The sequence below is a fragment of the Typopeltis vanoorti genome, chromosome 2, assembly GCF_054136105.1.
Source record: "Typopeltis vanoorti isolate ZY-2024b chromosome 2, IOZ_Tvanoo_1.0, whole genome shotgun sequence".
Taxonomy (NCBI): domain Eukaryota; kingdom Metazoa; phylum Arthropoda; class Arachnida; order Uropygi; family Thelyphonidae; genus Typopeltis; species Typopeltis vanoorti.
The window spans coordinates 112,859,467-112,885,312 of NC_143550.1; the positions used below are offsets into that span (position 1 = coordinate 112,859,467).

General features: G+C 35.5%; 1 protein-coding gene across 2 annotated transcripts in view; it reads right to left on the reverse strand.

The window, feature by feature from the left end:
- LOC150109345 (transmembrane protein 47) overlaps nt 1-25,846 on the reverse strand; it is a 249,502-nt gene that overhangs the window by 161,242 nt on the left and 62,414 nt on the right. For both annotated transcript variants that reach the window (XM_090412750.1, XM_090412759.1), the window contains exon 2: nt 24,192-24,257. In XM_090412750.1, the coding sequence (XP_090268876.1) occupies nt 24,192-24,242 (51 nt within the window). In that variant the 5' untranslated portion in view covers nt 24,243-24,257. The remainder of the gene's footprint in view (nt 1-24,191; nt 24,258-25,846) is intronic.

The following is a 25,846-nucleotide window of genomic DNA, read 5'->3' on the forward strand; positions in this document are numbered from 1 at the left end:
CCCATAACTTGTTTTCCTCTCATTTCCAGTTTCTCTTGCCTTCTCACACACTCTTTTCTCCTATTTCTTGGCTGCTACTTTCACTCTTATCCTTTCTCTCTCAATTCCACAAATCCTTGCTCTGGTCAAACTTCTCTCTACATGTAGCTGATTTACATATGAATCCCAGATACTAAATTTCTTTAATTTGATGAACCAAATTGTGTTTAACATTTGCTATATAAAGTAACATTATTTTTAATAATTTGAAAACAAAGTAAGAAAAATCAATGGCTTTTTTTTTTAATTTGGATTAAATTAAAGATATAAAGTGCAAATTATATAAGAACACAGAAGTTTTATTAAATGAGTAAATTTTGCCTCTGTTTGACAATGATTCAAATAAATCACCTATAATCTCATATGATATATATATATATATATATATATATATATATATATATATATATATATATATATATATCTTAAGGCATTTTATTCTCAAAGGGAGTAGGCATAACTTTTAGCCCTAATTAACTTTTGAAAGATTGACGAGCAGTCAGTCACCCTTAGTTCACTGATAGACGATACCAACATTACCAATGATTTTCAAGGCAGGCATCATAGGAGAGTATGGCAGAGTACTATCATGTGTTCCTAAACGCTAACCAAACCATTTTCCATTTTACTCCTGTAAAATGGAATTTTCTCAAACTACAGCTTAAAACCTTATTTTCCAGCACCAAAGATCAACTAACTCGGGTGCTGGATGAATAAAAGGTCTACAAAGTTCTTCTGGTCTGTAACTACAACTGATCCCATGATGGGCTTTCTTCTGGTGGTCTAGCACAATGAAAGCCAATACCATTTCCACAGGGCTGCACAGGCAGGCCTCATTTAAATCATTTACTTACAATTTCCTATTATCAGTATGATAACATCACAGATATTGAAAGCAGCAGAAAAATTAACAATCCATTTATTTGTGAACTTGTTTGATGGTCAATACAAAAAGCTTTAATCAGAAGGTAAGCAAGTCATAAACATAGGCTGACATTAGCTCTCCCAAATGGATGTTAAAGGCAATACAGATAAAGCGCACAGAAAATACATACAACATAAGAGAGTGAACTAGCTCAGTATAGCCTCAGAAAATAACTATTTCAGAGATAATTATTAAAGACTACACCTGGAAATAGCTTTAATTCTTACAAAAAACTGTTTTAACTGCAATAGAAATAGATTCATTTATCATAGCTAAAGGGCTTCTCTCTCTCTTTGGACAGAAGTAACTTCTGTCCAACATAAAGTTGGAAAAAATACTAACAAAAGATTGCTTCACACAATGGCCTTTTTAATGTGTGTGTACATGTGTTACATGTTTACATATTGCTAGCTTGAGTAAGAGAAATGCTGGCTTGTGTTTGGTTTTATTCATTAAAAACTTATTGCCACTTCAGTTCCTATATGTTTTTCTTCCAAAAAACTTCAACATTAATGCCTACAAACAACTATGGAAATTTGAATGTGTAAATACAGGCTTATCCTAACTATGCTAAGTCTGTAGAAAAATGTATGACTTAAGTATAAAGCTATGGGCTTCAAACACTCATTGCATGCTTGCAGCATGCAATGAGTGTTTAATGAATGAATGGGTAATTTAAGTAATGTTCTGCACAATAAAGGGTGCTTTTTCCCCTCTGAGGATAATGAACTGTTAAAGAATGATAATCTTATGATAATCCAACACAAGGAGACTGTTCAATCTATAGCACACTAATACAATAAGCAGGCATAAAGATCAGGAGAAAGAAAGGAAGAAAGAACTTTCTACATTTATTCCAAGACTTGTGGAAAAATTTAAAGAAAAACGGGGGGGGGGATAATACTATGCCAATTCTGTCAGATGGCGATCAATGAAATATTTGCAAAAATGCACATAGCAAAAAAACAATATCAGTATGAAAGAGACTGGAGTCTCTTTCACAGATAACAGAGATGAATTACTGATCAGCCTAACTGCTCTTTTCTGTTCTGTGCCATCTAGTCATTTACAGCTTTTACTAACCTAACCTTGAACATGACCTCTATTGCTGTCTCTTGCTGCTTATTTAATTAAGTAGTCAAAATTTCATGTTGTAGAAAGTTTTTTCATTTGGTTATAAGACAAGTTTAATTAACAAGAAATGATATCAGTTTATTGTTTTAATCCTACACCCAAGCATTGGGAGCATCTTCATGACTAGTTTCCTTGTATTTAGTCAAAGATGCAAGGAACCTAGTCATGAAGATGCTCCCCATGACTAGGTTCCTTGTATCTAGAGGCTGTTAACTTTACATTAATTGCCTTAGTATCCCATAATGCTAAGCACACTTCTTTCAGAAGTATATTGCTATGCATTATGGGAAGGGTCACTACTCAGGCTGGTTTCAATCTTTAAGGTGTCGGTAGCAAGCTAGACCAAGAAAGACACTTAAATTAATCCATGTAAAGTTATTTTTTGTAAAAAAAATACTAGTAAAATGATATATATTGGCCATTTTTAAAATACTCTGGATAACAGACAGTTGATAACCATCAAAAAAACTTTGTACAAGTTAATTATAAGACAAGAAATTATATTCTTGTTTTAATCTTAAAAACCTAAAGTATAAACAAAATTTACTGCTTGCATATGGGAAATGCGATTTCTACACTGATTTTATGGGTCTAATTCTCACTAAGGAGATGTAAATAAAGGTCAAAATCAGTCAAGGTTGTGCACTTCCCATAATGCAGAGCAATATACACATCCCATATGAAGTGGTCTCTGCATTCAGGGATACAAAAGCAACTAATGTGAAGTCAACAGCCTCTATATAAGTAGAGTAGTCATGAAGATACTTCTTGTACAAACTTTGTTTATGCTTTGCATGTTTATAATCTCAAGCTTTTGCTTGATAATCGAGCAAAAAAAAATTTCTACAAAAAATATATTCTTGTTTAATAATTGACCCACACATAAAGCAAACAAAGTTTGAGCATGAAGTATTTTCACAACTAGGTTACTTGTATATATAGAAGGTGTTAAGTTCTCTGTGTTAACTTCTCCACCTCAGTACTTCATAAGTCTAAGTAAAACTTGTTTCAGGATTAAAACAAGACAATCATGTTATCCAACTCTTACATTACCTTTCTCCTCTCCCCATGCCCTTAATCTTTCCTAACATAATTGTCTTCTCCAATGATTCATCTTCCCCCTGTCCAAAATATATTAACTTCTATTTTAGCAATCAATGCCTCCAAGGAGCAATATCATTAAGATGTCTGAACCCTTCTTATTAGCCATTCTTACTATTTACAAAATTCTTAATAGGCCCCTCCATCTTCATAATTCAAACAAAGCAATCTGCTTGTCTTTTTTTTTTAAAGGCCTAACTTTCACATTCATATATCATCTCTAAAAAGACAACTGCTTTAAGATTGCTAACTTTCATGACCTTTTAACATCTCTTTAATAATTTTTTTTTTAATGTTTGATACAGCTTTTCCCTCCCTAGCTTCCCAAGCACTAGCCATTATTTCTTATTCAGAACATCAGTAAATCATAACTTTAAACCCACTCTATTTTATTCCCCTTGATCATAATTTCCTCTATACTACTATCCACACTTGTCTTATATTTAAATTAATGCCAACATTTTTTTATTTCTTTCCTAACTGTATTAAGTGGTCCACACTGCTCTTTTGTACTGAACTGAGAATTTTTAGAGCTATTGAAGCACTATTCCAGATGTGAGAATAATTAATGGTTGAACCGATTATGTAGACCTAATAGTTAAGAGAAATTGCCTGGACCAAAAAAGAAAACCTAATTTCTTAGATAAGGAGTGATGCTTGATATATATATATATATATATATATATATACACACACACACACACACACACACACACACACACACACACTTGTCAAGAAAAAATTGGATATCAAGGTTATCCTAAGAAAATAAATTTTATCATGTAGATTTGAGTATATTCCAAGAGTGAAAACAACTTTTTGAGATAGTTGATTGGTTTTCTGCAATGCATTGAATACCATGGCAAAACACAGGTTCAAAAATTGTGTATCAGTTATGATAATATATTTTAAAGAGTATGATCTTTACAAGATGCATATTTAAATAAAATCAGTGAGAAAAGATGTAGACATAATATAAAAACAAAATATAAAATGGAAAATGATTTCTGCATAGTGATGTGTTCCATGTTGACAGAATCCATTTATTTGTTGAAAAGTTTCTAAATAGTGAAAAACTCAACTTTTGATAAATTTCTCATCAACAGTTGAGTTCTGTCCTCTTCAAAACTGGACTGCTGCAGGTACAAAAATTGAAGTACACCACTGCATGCAATAGTTTATAATTTCATGGCTGGGCTGCACATTTAAAAGAAATAAATGTTTCCTAGTCTTGGCCTGTTAAAAAAAAAAAATCAGTTTTGGATGATAATTTGCTCAACTTTTTTTGTACTTTAATACAGGCTTGATAGCAAGATGGAGATTTCAATTAAAGTGAATTGTAATAAGTGCATATCTCAATGCACATCTTAAGAAGCTTTGCCACACAAAATGAGAATTTAAAGAAAAATGGGAAATAAATGTATACTTAACCTATTTTTTTTTTTTTTTTTTTTTTCAGAGATACATTTTGCTGTAAATGTTTAGATGAGAAGACTGAAAAATAAAATAACTGAATCATGAAAAAAGAAGCATAGACATTATGATGACCAGTCCACTTGGCATTCTTATAATGCCAGACTACATGCATAGGGAGCAGCCGTGCAAGGGGTTTCTCCATGGAAGAAGAAATCAATTCTAGTTTGTCTTCTGAACTACTTAGAACTACAGTATAATTATTGTTGCCATGAAGATACCAAGAGAATATGAAGAAGGGTTAGGACTGTCTGATATTATTACTATCAGGCAGGATAATAATTTGTGCAAGATTTATGTCAAGTGCCTCGTTACCTCTACTTGCTGGATCACAGTAGCTGGAAAAGAAAGAAACTAGCTGGAATTGTTACATTAAAATTACCATGAAAGATGATTTGTTATTACACAAGGAACTGTAAAAACCAACAAGTTTAAAATGGCTAATGACATGGAGAATAACTAACAATAAATGAATATGGTGAGAGAATGTGGCAAAGATTTTAAGCAAAAATAGATCAAAGAGAGAGATTCTAGATGGGCAAATTTCAATTATGGAATATTGATGAAAATTGTCTTCCATGTTTTACATTAATCTGGATTATGCTGAGGTCATGAAGTAGGTTGTCTGCTGCATGTATATTCTGGATATTTGTTTTACAACAGCAACAGGACAGAGAAATTTCTGTAGGAAAAATGATGAAAGTAATAAATTTTCCACCTATTCTAGATGAGATATGAACCAAAGTACACATTACATATCATCCTCATGACTGCACTATAGCAGAACTATCATCATCATCAAATTCCTGCCATGTACCCTCAAGGGGGTGTACAGGATATGATAGCACCATATGAAAAATTTACATCATTACTAACTTCCTATCTACAATTTTCCTCCAAATCAGTCTGTTACTTGTCAAGATTCCAACATTATCAGATCTTATATTTCTATCGTCTAAGGCGCTTTGTACCGTATCAATCCACCTATATCTTGGTCTTCCTCTGGATCATTTTCCTGCCAACCTGGTAGAGAACACTTGTTTTGCTAATCTTTCCTCGCCCATTCTGTTTAAGTGACCATACCACCTGAGATTAGCTCTGCTAACACATTCCTGAATGCTAACAATGGTAAGTTCTTGCCAAATATCATCATTTTTAATATGATACTACTATTGATGCCATCTGTTTACTCTCTATTAATCTTTCTCAGAACTTTCATGTCTGTGGTCTCCAGTCTTTGATCAAGTGTTTTACTTCTGACCCAGCTCTCAGATCCATAAGTTAAAACTGGTTTGAACACAGTCTTGTATACAGCTAATTTAGTGTTCCAACTAATTTCTCTCTTATTCCATATGAATTTATTCAATTGACTTCCTGCCATACCAGCTTTCTTGACTCTATTGTCTATTTCCATATTTAATTTACCATCGTCACTAAAAATTGTGCCTAAGTAGCTGAAATGTTTTAGTTGTTCCACAGGTTCTCCGTTCACAACGCAGTTGACATTTTCAACAATTCTGCCTATTTTCATTGTCTTTGTCTTTTTATTGCTGACCTTCATACCACATCTATTACATTAATTATTCAATCAGTTATTCAATTTACTCAGGGAATCTTGCAGACTTGTAGCGGATTTATTTAGAAGTATAACATCGTCTGCATAAAGCAAAAAGCTGACATTAACATCTCCAATTTTGATATCATGTTTAATACCACTTTCCTTCATAATGTGATCCATATAGATAATGAATAACAGATGGGATAATGTACATCCTTGTCTCACACCAGATTTAACATTAAACCGTCTTCCTGTACTTCCTTCAGTTCTAACTGCTGACTTACAACTCAAATAAAGACTAAGTATTGCTTGATATAATGCCCCATTGACACCATATAACTGTAGTGTATTGAATAGCTTCTCTCTTGGCACCTTATCATATGCCTTTTCCAGATCGACAAAACTTAAATACAGATATTTGTTATATTCCTATGATTTCTCGACTATTTGTCGTAAAGTGAAGATCTGATCCTGACAGCCTCTGTTTGGCCTGAATCCAGCTTGTTCTTCACCAAGCTTTTCTTCCACAATTCTTCTCAACTGTTTCTCAAGTATACTTGCATAAATCTTACCAGGAACACTATAACCTTAAAGCAAGGCTATAACCCTGACCTCATATTTGTTAGCTCAAAAATATCCAACATCTGTGTTATAAAGGTTTTAAATCCATACTCAACATAGACCTATAATGCTTCAATTCAACCCAGCAATTATGCCTAACACTGTCCCTTACAGACAACGATTTAATTTCCAAAAAGCTAATTGGAAGGGTTTCATGGAAGATCTTGATCGCTCCATAGAAGAAGTCCCTCCAAACCCTCAAGAGTATCCACAATTCATAAAAATACTGAGGAAAATCTCCACCAAACATATCCCCCGAGGATGCCGCACAAACTACATTCCAGGCCTTTCCAGTGACATACAAGCCCAGTATGCTGATTACTTACAACTTTACAACACCGACCCCTTCTCAGAAGAGACTATCCAAGCAGGAGAAAAATTATGCTCCAAGATGGCAGAGGAAAGACATTCCTCATGGAAAAAAGAAATAGAAGTTCTTGATATGACCCATAGTAGAAGAAAGGCATGGAACTTTATCAACAGAATTAGGAAGGATTTCACTAAGCCATATGAGCATCCGCAGGTAACAGCTAATCAAATTGCTCACCAGCTGCTGCTGAATGGAAAATTCACTAAAAAACACACAAAAAATAAGATATTTAGAACCCCAAGTGAGGAACAAAATATGATTTACTCAGATTTCACCATCACTGAACTCAACGCTGCCATAAACCTATTAAAACCTAGAAAATCTGCAGGCCTTGATGATGTCTGTAATGAACAGATTAAACATTTTGGAACCAGGACTAAAGAGTGGTTATTAAACCTATACAACACTTGCCTCAGAACCCTAAGGATATCAACTATCTGGAGGCATGTCAAAGTGGTGGCCTTTCTGAAACCAGGGAAAACTCCAACTGAAGCAAAAAATTACAGACCTATATCACTACTCAGAAGCCTCTTTAAACTCTATGAAAGATTAATTTTGAATAGGCTACAACCGCTAATCGAACCCCATCTTATTGCTGAGTAGGCTGGCTTTAGACCTGGCAAATCCTGCACATCACAAATTCTCAACCTCACTCAATATATAGAAAATGGTTATGAGCAAAAACTAGCCCCAGGAGTAGTCTTTGTAGACCTAACTGCAGCATATGATACCATAAACCATCTCACACTCAGAAATAAAATATACAGAATAACTAAAGACTATTGCCTTGTCCTCCTGATCCAATCACTCTTGGAAAACAGACGCTTTTACGTGGACCTTGGGGGTAGGAAGAGCCGCTGGCACCACCAAAAAAATGGCCTCCCCCAGGCAAGTGTGTTATCCATTACATTTCAACACCTACATCAATGATCTTCCCATCTTTCCAGAAACTAGAAATTTTATCTATGCTGATGACCTTGCCATAACTACTCAGCCAAAAAATTTCAAGTCCATTGAATCTATTCTATCACTTGCCTTATATAGTCTAACCACATACTATACCAGCAATCAACTAAAACCAAATCCCTTGAAAACTCAGACTGGCCTTTTCCACCTTAACAATAAGGAAGCCAACAGGAAGCCACAGATTTCTTGGGAAGGCTCTAATATAGAACATTCCTGGAACCCAATCTACCTTGGTGTGACTCTCGATCGCACCCTCTCATATAAAACCCACATAGAAAAAACAAAAGCAAAAGTGAATGCAAGAAACAACATACTAAGAAAGCTTACCTCCTCCAAATGGGGTGCAGACCCTAGCATACTGAGATCTTCTGCCTTGGCCCTTTGCTATTCTTCTGCTGAATATGCCTGCCCAGTATGGTCCAGATGCTGCCATGCTGAAAAACTTTATCCAGCATTGAATGAAAGCTGCTGCTTAATTACAGGAAGTTTGAAACCAACACCGCTAAAAGACCTATATACTTTGGCTGGATTGCACCCCCTTCAATTAGAAGATCTGCATTCTCAGCTAATGAAAGAAGCAGACAAATGAATGATGAACGCCACCCACTATTCGGCCAGACCAGTGCCCCAAAGACTAAGATCCCGACATAGCTTCCTGACAACTGTTGAACCACCTAAAAACCTCCCAGAGATAAGACTTCAACAATTTAAAAACTCATTCAAATATTTAAACTCAACAAGGACCAACTTTTCCTTTTCATTGTGTCAGTTGCTTTCTCTAAAACCTCAAAAAATTCCTCCACTTCTACCTTAGTAAAACCTTCTGTGGGATCATAGGCACAATAAGTCTCATTGTCCAGTTCCCCATTCTGATATTTGCCCACATTACTCTACTTGAGACTGCCTGCCATTCAAGAATGATTAGCCTCGTATTTAGTGTTGAATACTGGCTACTCCTTCTTTTCCTTGATTGCGACTGCCTGAATATAACATTTTGTATTTATTGCTTAGAAGGATCTCACCAGTTTTTGTCTTTTTTGTTTTAGTCACCCCTATTATGTCGATCTGGTTCTTATCTAATTCCTCAGCTAGCACCATTTCTTTACCATTCAGGCTTCTTATGTTGATAGTACCGATCTTTAACTCTGGTGATGTTAAGTTCGGGTGTGTTTTCAGATTTGTGCAGAACTATATTAATCTTATTAATCTAGGAAAATCTTCTCAACTTGCCGTAACCAGTCATTTTCACTTAAGGAGCTCACGTAATGTAGCAACCTTGCTAATTTTTGGTGCATCACTGACCAAGGATCATCAGCAGCATCTGTATCATTTCACCTTTGAATCTATATCCAAGCATACCAGGGTTATCAAGTGGATAGCAGCTCTGCTTTGTTTGAATCCCACTGTGGCATTCATATTTTTGAGTCTTTAAGAAGCAATCAGTTTTCATCATCTGATGTAAGACTACTTTAGTGGAGGCCTGAAGTGATTAAAAAAAAAAAGGTCATACTTAGTCTACAGAGCAATGATCCTAGCTTATTTAAGCTTTATCTTGTCCATAGTATTAATGTACTATCATTTAAAAAAAAAAAAAAAAAAAAAAAAAATCAGTCTTTTCTAAGACTAAAACTGGCCTTGTCTGGATTAGAAGTATACCTATCTGTGATCCAGTTAGTTCCATCACAGAGAGAATTCTGAACAGGATTTCTTTTATAGAAAATGAGGCATGGTGAAATAATTTGCATGACAGTTGTAGTTTCTTCTATCTTCCAACCATTCACATTTCCCATAATCAACATTCCAGGGGCCTAATACTCTTTAGATTTCTTACCATGTTTTCTCATTATCCAGAAAACGAGGTGAGCAAATTTGTGTGCAGCAGTTCGTGTGTAATCTGTTCAACTACCCGGTTATATCATAGAACAGAACAATAACTGCTCTCTTTGCCTATATGTCAAATCCTCTTCATCGCAAAAATCTGCTGTGTTGTCTTAGCCACTCTTGTATCTAAATTTCAGGTATCCTGAAATTCAGGAAATATATCTGAACGAGTCAGTGTGTCAATGCAGGGAAACTAGAATGCCCAAGGTAGTTGGTAGCAGGAGTGGCCTCTTGTGGGAATGGGTACTTGGGAGAAGGGGAACGACTTCAGGTAATGCTGAGCCCAGTGGAGTCTAGAGGGGATAATGCTGGGTATAGAAACAGTGGCATTTTTATGCTTTATACTAATGCCAGGAGTATTCAGAATAAAGGAGATGAATTGGTGGCACTGATAGCGTCAGCCTGTCCAAAGATTATTGGGATAACTGAGATGTGGTTGATAGAAGAGGATTTTTTGGCAGGATAGGAAGGGAAAGCATGGTGTACTGCTTATGATAAGTGACGACTTATGACCTCTAAAAGTGGAGGATTTAGAAGGCAGTGACACTAATGATTTTGAAAGCATATGGTATGAGGAAGAGGTGGGCAAGACAGGATATTTAGTGGGGGTGTTGCTACAAACCAAAGAGCACAAAGGATGGGGACCAGGAGATGTTTAGACAGTTGAGTTTGGCAAGTGCAAGAATGATTGTTATGGGAGATTTTAACTACAGCAATATAAATCGGGGGAGAGGAAGATGCATGTAGCAATAAGGAAATGGAATTTCTAGAATTCTTGAGGGACAAATGTCTTAGGCAACATGTAAATAGAGGGAACAAGAGGTTCAAGAGTTTTGGATTTGGTCATAGCATCAGAAGAGTTGATAATAACTGAGATGACATCTCTCCCACCAGTTGGAGAGAGTGACCATGTAGTTTTGACTTGGAAGATGAGACATGCAGGAGTATCAAAGAGATGGTAACATATATGGAATTATAAGGCAGTTGTTTATAATAATCTTAGACATCAACTTGGGGAAGTTTCATGGAGGGAGGAATTGGAAAACCAGGATATCATTAGTGCTTGGGAAATTGCAAAGGAATATTTATTAGCAGCAATAGTAAGCTGTATTCCACCAGTGAAAAAGAGGACACAATTTGGTGTAAAATGGATGAACAATATTAAACAGGTAGTGCATGTGAAAAAGAGGTTATCGAAAAGATATAAGGAGACAGGCGAAGAGCAGATGCATGAGGAATATAAGACACAGGCCAGGAGAATGACTAGTATGCTAAGGCAGGTGAAACTGGAATATGAGAAGAGAATTGGCCCTAAGATCCAAAGAAAATCATAGGGAATTTTTTAGCTGTGGCCAGTAGGAGGAGAAATGATTGTGGGATAAAAATGGGAATAGAGTGGCCGATGCAGAGGACATAGTGAATTGTTCAATGAACACTTTATTGGTGTATTTCATCCTGGAGGAGTAAATTTTAATACTAGAGGGATAGGGCAGGTTTAGAGGTGCATGAGCAGAGTGTGTTCCTAACACTGAGTACTCTGGATGTCAGTAAAGCTATGGGACTGGTATTTCACCACAAGTTTTGAGAGAATGTGCTAAAGAACTGATATCTCCTTTGACCTCACTTTTCAATGAAAGTCTGGCTATGGGAAAGGTTCCCAGGGAATGGAAGGAAGGTAAGACAGTGCCATTGCATAAGGGCAGTAGCAGACTGAAAGTGTCTAATTATATGCCAGTTTGTGTATCACCAGTAGTTGTTAAGATCTTGGAGAAATTAGTTAGGAACGTATACAGCATTGGGCAGATGAGGGTAATGTTACCTGTGAGAGTCAACATGGATCTGTGAAGGGGCACTCTTGTTTTATTAATATGCTAGCCTTTTATAAAAGTTACAAGAGCAGTAGATGAGGGAAAGGCATATACTGCCATTTTTTTTTTTTGATTTAGCGAAGGACAAGGTGCCACATGATAAGCTGATATTTAAGTTGCAGCACATGGGTTTGGATGTCAGGTTGGTCAACTGGATTCAGGATTGGCTGTCCAATAGGTATCAGAGAGTTGTGTATGGTGGGGCAGTTTCAAGGAGGCAGAGGTTTACAAGTGGGGTCCCATATGGCTCCGTACTGGGACCTATATTGTTTAACCTTTATATCAATGACGTTGTCCGTGGATTGCAGGGGGATATTCAGTTGTTTGTGGATGATGTGAAGCCGGGAAGGGTTATTAGTAATAGTGCAGATGTGGTAGCCCTGCAAGAGGATTTGAATAAGCAAGAACAGATAGGCAAATGAATGGGGAGTGTCAGTTGGATGCAGCAAAATGTAAGGTCTTGAGGTTTGGGACACATCGATAAGATACCACATACTCTATTGGAGGAGCTATACTGGAGGAAGTAGGGGGAGACAAGAGATCTGGGATTGGTGATCGATAGAAACCTGAAATTCAGGGGACATATTGCAAAGGTGGTGAAGGTAACATAGAGGATTGCTGCAATAATGAGAAGGATGCTGACATGCAGAGATAAAAGAGTTATGATTCCGTTGTATAAGACCCTGATCAGACCACACTTAGACTATTGTTCTCAGATTTGGTCCCCAGCATTTGAAAGGGATAAATTAACTGTGGAAAGGGTACAAAGGCAGATAACAAAGATGGTTTCAGGACTGTACAATGTTAGTTATGAGGATCAGCTGAGGGAATGTGGACTGCAGAGTTTGGTGGATAGAAGAAGAAGGAGAGGTGATATGATTGAGACTTTTAAACTGTTGAGAGGTGGTTACAGTGTTGACACTGGGGAGTTCTTTTGCTTGGTTAAACAGTGGGAAGGAGTGATGACAAGGAGCCATCCCTGGAAGTTACAAAAGGAAACCGTGAGCAAGAGGGTGAGGAGTGGTTTCTTTGCATGGAGGGTGGTTGAACTGTGGAATTACCTATGAGGGACCTCCCACAACGAGTCTTGATTGACTGTGTTTCCTATGAAGACCTCCAGCGACGAGTCTTTTTGACTCCATGGAGGCCTAAATAATAATAATAATATACACACAAGCGAGCGGGCGAGTTATTTCCTCCAAACAAACATTCTGTTAGGAGGAAAGGCAATTGTACTTGACAGACTTCCATGCTAATTGGACTGTCCTCCATTATTCGCATAACTATTGTTCACTGTAGCTTAAAATTATTCACAATTTTTACAGTGGCTATTTCAGTGAAGCAATTAAATTAAAATATGAGAATTAACAGAAATGACTGAGTTCATAAAGTTTCTCATGACATTGGAGAAAATTATCTGAACTGCATCATCTACATAAGTATCTAGCTTAGCCAGTTAATATCTACTATATGAATTTTTGCTAGCAATTTAGTGGCACACATACATACTGAAGATAAATTTGATGATAGATGCACTATTGAAGTGTACTATTATTGTGATTAAAAATTATCAGTGCAACAAAATACAGAGGTGTGTGTGTGTGTGTGTGTGTGTGCGTGCACGTACATGCACACACATGCGCACATTCCAATACTGCCTGTGATAGTTGTCCCTTAAAAACTCTCATTATCTTTACTTTTGGTCGCTATTATATCATCATCCCAATCAATATTGCTATAATTAAAATCGCCCTTTTCCCATTTGCTTGGCTAATTTGCTTATACATTTCATGGTCACTACCCTCCACATTACCAGATCCATACCAATATCCAAAGAAGTATTTCATTCTCTTCACCTCTATCTCACACCATACTGCTTCAAAACCACTACCACTATTCCCCCCCCTTGCATTTTTACCTTGTATGGCCATAACTTTTTTTCTACCATCAATAGCACCTTCCACCACTTCCAGCTCTATTCCTGTCAGGATGTCATGCTCATCCAACCATGTCTCACTTATTTATTTCAACAATTTTTGGGTGAACAAACTCAATTGATGCACCATTTCCCTAGTTTCTGATACTTCTAGTTCATACAAACATAACAGCTCATTCCTGGAACTATAACAAGTCTCACTTATACCATTTATTAGATGCGACTTCTCCATGCTTAACTTTTTCTCCTTTCTTTTCCTCCTTATTCATCTTCAAACCTTCAAATCCAACTGTTTTTCCCTACATCCCAGGTCATTCCATTCCTGTTTTGTCTATCCACGCATTTACATCCTCTTGGAACGTCAACCCTTTTCATGCTGTGTTCCCCTGTCCACCTGAAGTGAATTAAATTTAGTTATGTCAGTCATCGATAAGTAAGTAAGTCCATAATAAGCTACATGTAGTAGCTTATTATGGACTTACAAAACAGCTACATGTAAGTAGCTGCTTTGTAGACAGATCTAGCAGTCAAAAATGTTCACTTAGTTACTAAGCATATTTTTAAAATGCTATTTTAAAATCAACATTTAAACATAAGCATTTCTTCCACCCAAAATTGCATTTTGTGTATAGACTTTTTTTTTTAAAAAAATCTTGATTTTTAACAGTAAATCAATGACAACTAGGTGTGAGTGAAATTAGTGGTCGGTGAATAGTATGATAATTTTGGAACATGATTTGTTCATTTATTTTAGAGAAATAATGAACACATCAAGGAAAATACTTTCTGGTGCTGAATAAAAGAACTAAACAAAAACTGAGGAGGGAAAGTGCAAAACATTTTTGTTTAAATTAAAGAAACAAAATTTTTTTTTTTAACCTTGATGATTGGGGGAGGGAGCACAAAAGTTGATGTGCCCTTCCCTCAGTTTTTTTTTTTTTTTTTTTTTAGATCCAACCAGGCATTGTGCCTCATTCAATACTATCAACTTTGCTGGATGTATAAATGCTACTTGGGGAAGGGTGGGGGGCTTTCAGAAATTAATCGTTTCATTTAATTTAAATGGTATTTTGAATCTGCTATGAACTATGCAGCCTAAAGACAAGCAAGTTAATTCAAAACAATTGTTTACAGACACTAATATAGAATTTTCCAGCATTCCCAGAAACAATGAGGAAGTAGTATATGCATTACTGACTGAAGTTTGGTTAGAATGACCTGGGTTTGAATCTGTTTAGGATGCAAAGAACCTTTATCAGAGCTTTTCAACTGAAGGTGAGTTAGCCAGTCTCATATGGAGATAGATGGTTTTTGTCTCCTGGAAACTTGGGTTTTTCATCCTTAAGAACAGGCAAACTGACCATTAGAACACACACAATTAACACACATAATACGCTGGCCTCATAGCCTGAGTTGTTTCGGCCGTAAATCTAAACACACCAAACCGACTGAAGAACTCCCATAATTTCCTTAAGAGCAGAAAAAATTCCAGAAACTGGAAGCAATGTATCTCAGGATCAGAGTGATGACCTGAAGAAAGATATCAAAAGAAACACTTTCGGTTTCACAAGTAGTCTTCTTTACTCATTTAGATTTTATATTCATCCCATGAAGTCAATACATTTGTTAGTTGTTGAAATATGCAGAAAAGTAAATAATAGTCTTAGGTAATATATCAGAGAAATCAGAATGCCATTTGGAATACTCAAAGTCAATCATGACCACTAATATTGAACAGTAAAGCTTAGTGCAATGGCACTATCTACAAGGCTAATAAATCCAACAATTTCAAAACTACTAATTAAAGTTTATTTCTGAATAATGTATTGATATGAAAGCTTACATGACATGAGATGAGAACCATGTTGTAAAATCTTCAAATTTAATTACTTCGAAGACTTTAGTACACAACTTATTTTGTACCATCTTACAACTAACTTTTTTGTACTGTCTGAAGCTACATTTGACAGCTTTATGGATATTATGAACATATATATGAAAATTTCAAATCATACAAGTTTTTAAAATTGTTCTTTAGGGTGAGAAAACAACTTTGATTTATTTTAGAATGATAGCATACAGATTCTGTACTAAAAAAAAAAAAAAAAAAGTCCTTTAAGTAATTAAATTTTAAGATTCAACAAAAATGGCTATAATCTCTTCTTTCAAGAATATCCAGAAACATTTTTTATGAAAATGTGCTTTGCTATTTTTAACATTAGTGTCTAAAAACAGAACCTATGTGAAATTTATGTTGGAAATCCTAATTATTGTAAAATCAGGAGTAGTAGTAATAGTAATCTAAAGCAGCACTTTAAATTTTATTGTTGTCAGGGATACATACATGTCATCACTGCCATTTTTCAAATAATTTAATAGCATATCTGGTTAAGTAACAAGAATAGCAAATAAATATTGAAATGCTATAACTCTCTTTCTATCATACATACAAAAACTAATATAAAGGACTACAAAATACTGAAGAACATCTTAAAGGAAATGGGTAACACAAACTACTGAAGAACTCAAAGAAATGCAATGCCATTAAATAGTAATACAGGAATCAGAGGATACTATCTACTCAACTAAATGATCAAGTATATATGGCCTTTCAAAAAAAAAAAACACATTTCAGGCTATCCATCAAAATTTATAACTATATCACAATATCCTTAAAACAAGAAAAATGTGTCAGGTTGCTAATTCCTCATGCATCAAAGAAAGGAAGTCCAAAAGACTAAGAATCAAAAAGTAAAAATGGCAAGATACCTAAAGACAAAAATGAACTGTTAAGTTGGAAGAACTACCTTGAAAAATTACGCTTACTAGAGACACCTGTGTGTTATTCATTCTGTATAAGTTGCATGTAGACACACTTGAAAAATATTTAATTAAAATAGGTTAACTACAGATATTTTGATTCACATATCATGAATCATCAATGTAATACTATTGGAAATAAAAAAAAATTAATGGAACCTCTCCTTATATGCAGTTGCGAGACAGTCAGGTAAAAAACGTACTTTTTCCTCTACACTTCTTGTGTGTGTGTGTGTAGATAGAGAGAGAGAGAGAGAGAGAGAATGTGTAAAATGTTATCATTCCACTAGCTTCATCTATTTACACTATCTCACCATAAATCATTCTTCCTTCTACTTGCCATATATTAGAAAAACCAGGGTTTTTCTTGTTTGATTTGCTAATTTCTGCTCATACCACACTCCTGCTATCCTTATCAACTGAGTCACTTTCCTGGGCTATACTCCTCATTTAAAACATTTAATTACTTAGTGGTGAACAGTTTTCACTTAAAAGTCCTCATCTGGTTTGGTCAACTGCTTGTCATTTCTTATGGACAGAATTACACTCATCCTATCAGCAATTACTAGAAATTGTAAGAATGTGTGGTTTACATATTTTTCTGATAATCGCCATTGTAACCTGATAATTTGCCAATCATATTATGGTATCTATCTATCTATTGTTCACTGGGCATCTACAGATGCCGTATGGTCACTCCGATGCTCGATGATGTTCCACACCAGGCCTCGCCATGTAGTCCTGTTGTTTGCTTTTCTGGCAGCCTCAACTCTCTGAAGATCAGTCACTCCACCCATCCATCTCACTGATGGTCTACCCCTGCCTCTTTTTCCAGGAACTACCTTCTATTACTGTTCTGAGAAGTCCTCCTTCCATCCTTTCTATGTGTCCAAAATATTTTAATTTTCTTCTGTCAATATCCTTAAGGAGCCTTAAAGTTCTACTAGTCTTTTCTAACACCCATTCATTTGTACGCCTTTCAGTATATGATATCCTCAACAGCCTTCTGTAACGCCACATCTCAAAAGCAGAGATCCGTTTCTAATCTGACTTCTTTAGGTTCCAAGTCTCACATCCATAAGTCGCTGTTGGAAAAACAACTGCACATCTAAAATCCTCAACTTTGTTCCCATGGAGATAGATCCATCCTTCCAGATTTTAGACAGGTCTCTGACTGTTGTTTTAGCCATTCCTAACCTTTTTCTGACATCTTCTGAACAGCAATTCTTCACATTAATAATGGATCCCAGGTACTCAAACTTGCTGACTTCCTCAATTCTTTCTCCATTAAGATACACTTGTTTCTCAAGAGCTTCTCTGTTTGTTTTTCCTTTGAGAACCATGATCTTTGTCTTGCTAGAATTGAGTTGAAGTCCTCTGTTATTACTGATCTTGTTAACTTTGTCAAGAATTAGTCCTAGTTCTTCCATGTCATTACAAAGGAGTACTGTATCATCAGCATACCTCAGATTACTGATCAATCTACCTCCTATCATAATTCCTGTCCTGAGCTCATCCAATGCTTCACGCATGATGTCCTCTGCATATATACTAAACAAGTGAGGAGAAAGTAAACATCCATGTCTAACTCCTTATCCAACTTGAAACCAGTCGGTCAATCCAACACCTGTTCTTACTTGGCTTCTTGCTCCTTATACAAGTTGGCTATCAACCTGATAGTGTGTTGAGGAAAACCCATTCTTTTCATTACTTCCCACAGTTTCACATGCTCAACACAGTCAAAAGCTTTAGAGTATCTAAGAAACACATTACCAGAGGGAGTCTGAATTCTTTATATTTTTCTATGATCTGTCTAAGGCAAAGGATCTGATCTCTGGTGCCCCTGCCTTTCCTAAAACCTGCTTGTTCCTTGGGCACCTCTGCCTCAACTTTGGCCTCAATCCTATTTAGCATGATCTTTAATAAAATTTTGCTTGCACAAGATATCAAACTAATAGTTCTATAATTCTTGCATGCCTTCTTATCACCTTTCTTGTGTAGTGGTATGAAAACTGACTTCTTCCAGTCTCTAGGCCATGATCCTGTCTCCCATATCCTTGTAATCAATCTATGAAACACTCTTATCCCTCCATCCCCTGTGGCCTTAATTAATTCTGCTGGGATTTCATCTGCACCTGGGGCCTTATTGCTGTTGAGCTGCTTAACTGCTCTTTCAACTTCATGCCTAAGTGGAGGAGGTTCCAAATCAAAATTTTCTTGGTGGGGAGGACTCCACATTTTCTTTATCCACTCTGCTGTACAGTTCCTCACAGTATTCTTTCCATCTGTTTTTGATTTCCAACTCTTCTGTTAGTAATGATCCATTCCTGTCTTTGATGACATTCAATTTAGGCTTCAACTAGTGCTTTAAGTCATGAACTAAATAAAACATCCTTTTATAATTATGCCTTCTCATCTGGAACTCTATTTCTTCACATTTATTAGTATAGAACTTTTCCTTGTCCTGCTTGATGGCTCTTCTGATTTCTCTATGTAATCTCTTGTATTCTTCGGTCCCTGTGTCTCTTTGTTTTTCCAACCGCCTTCTTTTGATTAGTTCACATGTTGAATCTGATATCCATGGGTCTCTTGGTTTTCTTATTGGGCTGAGATACATCTTCGCTGTATCCTGTATTATCATCTTGACTCCTTCCCAAAGCATTTCTGGTGAGATTTCCTCATTGGTCTCCAAAAAATCATCCAGCCGAGTTGATGTTTCTTCTGTGAATCCACTAAGAATTACTCTAACATCCAATCTAGTGGAATGTGCCTGACCTGGAAGTTTTCTGAGTCTTAGTCTTACTTTGGCTCTTACCAGCTGATGGTCTGTACCACAATATGCTCCAGGACAAGTATGCACATCAGAGATGCTTGCCTTCCATCGCTGGAGAGCCAGGATGTAATCAATCTGGTGCCTTGACCTATCAATGTTAGATGTCCAAGTATAGGTCAGTCGTGGATGTTTCTGGAAGCAGGTATTGGTAATAACTAATCTGTTAGCACGGGCAAATTCCAACAGCCTTTCACCATGGGTGTTACATTCACCCAGACCAAACATGCCACACTCCGGCCTGACTCTCATACTCTTTCCCACTTTTGCATTTAAGTCTCCTAAGATGTACAGTATGTCTCTCCTTGGTAGGCAGTCCAAAACAGTTTGTAAGTTTTCATAGAATTCTTCACTCTCTTCTTCAGGCCTATCTGTGTGTGGGGTGCATAAACTACCCCAATTGATACATTGGTAGGTTGAGCCTTAAGTCTAATGGAGAGTATCCTATCATTAACGAGGTTATAACCAAGAAGTCTTGCCTGAGCTGGCTTCAGTATCACAGCTACCCCATGATGTTTTGAGTCACCACCTGAGTAAATAACTAGCTTACCATCCTGGCTTTTGAAGTGACCTTCTCCATTCCATCTGGTCTCTGTAATTCCCAAGATGTCAATTTTATACCTATCCATCTCTTTACAGACAATCTAAAGAGTACCCATCTGTAAACCCCAGACATTCCATGTGCCTATGTAAAATTTCTTTCTAAGATATTAATATTACAACCCATCCTGTTCACAGGTTTTGGTTTTCATATTTCATTCAAAACATAGTACCATGCATATGTAAGTTTTTAGTTGCAACAGAAGAAAGTGAATAAATTGCTTATTCTCAATTCTATAGTAATAATTATTATCAACTGTTGAATCCATTTTCCCTCATTAAAACAGGATTAAAATCACTTATTGGCCTCCTGTTGTTACTCTTATTACATGATATTTCGATTTTATTATTATTAGACCTTCATGGAGTCCAAAGACTCATCATGGGAGATTCCACTAACACACATCATACTGTGCTGAGCATTCACCACACACTCTCAGACAACACATTCCAATCATCTACCACTCTCTCAATGAAAAAAAAGTTACTACTCACCTCCCCCTCCACTCATACTCTCCTGTACAGTTTCTAGGGATGGCATCTTGTCTTCCCCATCATTCTAGGAAAAACCTCATCCACATTGCTGGTAATAACCCCTTACCAGCTTATGTCTCAATCATATCCCCTCATTCCTGTCTATCAGACTCTGCAAATTATATTCTTTCAGTCTTTTTTCATACACAAGATTCCAAAAACAGTCATCACCTTAGTCATGATCTCTGGACCCTTTCCAACATCTCTTCATCCTTTTGAAAACCAGGCAACAAACTCTGTTAGCAATAATCTATAAGTAGCCTTATTAATGGAACCATAACATCCTTACTTCTATGTGTCAGCATCCTCCATACCATTGTTATAATCCCCTATGCTGTCCTCACAATTTTAGATCATTGTCCACCATCACTCCCAAGATCCACCATCTCCTCCACCTTCTCTAAGATCTCTGCATTCCATCTATATCCTATAATATCTACTCTACTCCTCATAGTTCTTCTCAACTTTGCATTCATCTGCAAATAACTGTATAATACCATTCAAGCCTTTCCTAAAGATGACATATTCATACACAAACTACTCCAGCCATCAGATGAAATAATTTAACTTTCACACTGAAAGAACCAAATATTAGTGTTAGTACATTATGACAGTGGAATAATCTCTCAATTATCCAACCAAAACAGGAGAGCAATTTTCTGGTCAGATAATTGAATAGTTGGATAACCGAATGTACAAATACATACTGCTGTACCAAAAGTTAGTTGACACTAACCCATTTAAAAGGTCAGTAATTGAAGCTTGGATAATTGAGAGATCATGAGTTATTTAAACAAAACACCTATATGTTCCATTGTGTTTTCTGCCATCGGGACAAGTTTAACATCAACTAGAAAGCACAAAATGTAAAATTATCTAAAACTCACTGAATTACAGGTATACATTTTTTTAAAAACCAAGTAATATCAGTAATCAAATAATCAGGTGTAACTTCATACACTTATCATATACACATAGCTAAAGACAGTCTTTATACACAAGTTCTGAATTTTCAAGGTCTTAAAATCTCCCAAAGAAGGTGTTCCTTTCCAGAAGAATATTGGTGTCAAAATTGAGTGCTCTTGTGGCATGATTTCCACATGTAAAACTTGGAAAGGTTTTAAAATTCAGGGAGAGCAAACATTAACAGAAAAATACTCGCAAATAGAGATAAGTTAATAGATTCTGCTCATCTCTCAGCAGAAAACTGAGACTGATGATCCATGGTTTCAATGCCCTGTCCTAATAATTTCAAGGAGTATAATGAAGTAGTCCAGGATCTCAATTCTGCATGATAATTGGCATGATTTTTAGAATGCTAACAACCACGAGTTTTTCTAAAACAATAAAATTGCATACATAACCTATTACCTTTGAATGTTACTTGATTCAAAAAATATACTTGTTATTCTTTGTAACTTGTCCTTTTTAGCTGATGTACAAATTCATCCTGATGATGCAGTCAGAAAAAAGGTAGCGAAATGTAGGTGTTTTGTTGAAGTAATATTCAGTATCATACCATATTGGCTGCCCTTTGATATAATTATTTCAAAACATTATACAGTCAAATATTTTAAACAAAAGTCTTGTGGCCGTGCATTGTCATGCATGGTTACAGAAACACAATCTGTAACAATTTTTCCCATCTTACTAACAAGTTACCAGTATCATGCATATCCAAATTATGTGGCTTTAAAAGTTAACATCAAACCAACTCCCAAAAAATTCATTTTCTGTAAATGCCATCTCTCTCTCTCATTATTTCCATGAATGGTCTATGTTTAAAAACAACTACTCAGAAACATGGATTACAATTTGGAGGTGTAGGAACAAGCAATGACAACAGCTACAGTGCATATTAACCAGAAATAAAAGACATAAAATTAAAAACTTCAAAATTTTACAGACTATATGCCTAATAAATAGAACATTCAATCCAAATATAGTACAAAAAGAAACATGCTTGAAAATATACAATACTTTAGCAGTGCCCACATTATTATGCTGCAGTGAAATGTGGGCAATAAACAAACAAGATAAATAAATAATAAAAACAAGTGAAATGAGATTTATGAGAAGAACTGCAAAATACACATTATTAGACCAAAAAAGGAACAAAGATATTTTAAAAGAACTAAAAACAAAATCAACAGAAGAAAAACTAAACAATTATAATCAAAAATGGATAGAACATGTAAACCGAATGGCCAACACCTGATATCCTAAACAAATAATAAAATGAAAACCAATCGGAAAGAGAAAGCTCAGTAGGTCTCAAAAAAGGATATTAGATAGATAATGAGAACAGACCAATGTCTATATCCGTAATTAGTGTTATGTTGATGCATATTAACCAATACAGCATGATGGATAACAATATTGCAAAGGCCAGGTGAGAGCACACTCCTTAATTGGAGGACTGAAAAGGTTTGCAGAATTGCACATACTACATATGGTAGCCATTCCTTCTGAACTAAGTTTTCCTTGTGCTGCTCTTGAATGAAATTGTTAAAGTTGACAGCAATCAGAATTTATTTCAGATCATTTCAAACTTGAAAGAATAATGTTCAAGTTAAAATGATTGTAGAAATAAACAGATAACCATTATAATGAAAGTGAATATAAAAATAGTAATTATTATTATGTGACACCTCTAGGGAGTACTCATCATGGGAGGGCACACTACTCCACTTCGCTAAATACACTCATCCTCTCCACTACTACTTACGACACTACTACCATCAATGGCATCTATCGCCCATCATCACCAACAGCAGTATTTTTTTGTCTGTAAATTGTATGTTCTGAAGGCCAATTTCACGGGATGAAAAACCAGAGTTTCTGGGAGAAAAAACCCTGCTATCTAATAGCCTATGATACTACTACCTACTTAATAAATAAGTAGTAGTATCATCTAGAGATGATACTACTACTTACACACACAGAGTAAATTAACTACTGTACTTCTCCAGGGAAAAAAAAATGCACCAAAGAGAGAGAGAAACCTCCAATAAATTTTGGCCCATCAATGGTGCAAGTGGGATGTATTTGAAATTCATTAATGTCTACAAAGGATGAAGAATTTTCTCTTTATTTTTCAAATGCCTTAATCAGATGTAAAGTGAAAAACAAAATTATGCTAATGTATCATAACTGGTTTCCATTGATTCTCAACAGACAAACTGCCATTCGTGCTGCAATTCGTGAAGAAATTGAAGTGTTTCTTGTGTGTCTGTCAAAAAAAAAAACTATTTTTGAATTGCTATCGATTATTTAGAAATAAAAAATTTCAGAATTACTCTTATACCTCAATCTTATAAAAACTATCAATAAACTAATCAAAAGTTAACTGGCTGATAAGAATTTGACAAAAAAACTTAAGGTAAATGTTAACACAATATTATGATAACACTGAAATGTGCAAAAAATTTAAATCTACATGACATTTGTATGATGGGTAATCCAAACTGCTGTCAAATTATGCAATAAATTGATCATTTATAAAAATATGCTTGGTATATACTGTACAACATACCTTTAATGGCCTTACTACTGTCACTGTTTCTATTGTGGTTGTTGTAGCCATCTTCAGCAATGGTACCTAAAGAAGAAAATTCCTCAATAAATATTCTGCAAAGGAATATCCTTAAAAAATTAAATATTTTTAATATATAAACTGATATAATACAACATCAGTTATTACACACATATACAGCTCAACTTCAGATTTTCAATGGTATTAAGTTACTTTATAAATTTATAATTATATCATTATTAACAGTGGAACACTATTTTATTGATTAACACGTGATACACAGGCCTCATAGCCTGAGTTACTTCAGTCATAAATCCAAACATTATTTATTTATACATACATATATATACATACATATATACATACATATATATATATATATATATATATATATATATATATATATATATATATATGTGTGTGTGTGTGTGTGTGTGTGTGTTCTCTGACTGGTTTGCCTATTATGGGTTGAAACCCCAAGTTTCTGATAGGAAATTATTATTATTTTATTATTAATGATATTAAATCAATATTATTTATACATTAGGTCTCATTCTTGACACTTTTCCACTATAATGTAACCTGCATTTTAATTTTTTTTTTTTAACTTACTAAGTAATCTATATAGTCAGGTCAGGATCATTATACTATGGAAGAATTGACATCTCCACCTTTCAGGGCCATTCTCCTTAATCCATTATACAAGGTGTGTTCAAAAAAAAAAAAAGACCGAACTTTTGCTATAAAGACTTTATCACTCATTTTACAACATTTTAAGCACTGCCCTCCCCCTTCAAAGCAGTCCCCCCTCTAATGGTGATACCGTTCCCAACATTTCTTCCATTGTTGGAATGCTTCCTGGAACACACTTTCTGTGATGGCATGCAGTTCTCTTATCGCATTTTCCTGAATCTCCTCTATGGTTTGGAAATGACGTCCTTTCAAAGTGGTTTTAAGTTTGGGAAACAGGAAAAAGTCTGTTTGGGCTAAGTCCAAAGAATAGGGTGGACGAGACACAACAGATGTCTGATGTTTTGCCATATGGATGACTATGCGCATTGTCATGGTGCAACATCCAGGTCTAGTTTTCCCACAATTCAGGCCTCTTCCTGCATACAGCATCTCTCAAATGCTCTAAAACTTGCTGGTACAACTCTTTGTTTGCCATCTGAACGTGGTACAAATTAATAATGGCCAATGCCTTTCCAATCAAAAAAGACAATCAACATCACCTTGATCTTTGAACGACTCATCCATCGACACTTAAACCACTTCGACCATATGCTCGGTTTAAGCAATTGAAATGTCTCTAAAATTTTTACAAAGTTCGCAGCAAAATTTCACACTCACTCACACACACACTGTTCTTCATGCATTTTTGGAAATTATGCAGACAACTACCGTGTTTGAATAAAAACTTTAATTTAATATTACTAAAATTTTACAATTCGACGTTTCGACCTTTATGTCAAGGTCATCTTCTGGAGTGTACAAATATACGATCAGACATCCGCTGTATATTTGTACGCTCCAGAAGATGACCTTGACATAAAGGTCGAAACGTCGAATTGTAAAATTTTAGTAATATTAAATTAAAGTTTTTATTCAAACACGGTAGTTGTCTCCATAATTTCCAAAAATGCATTCGGATCACC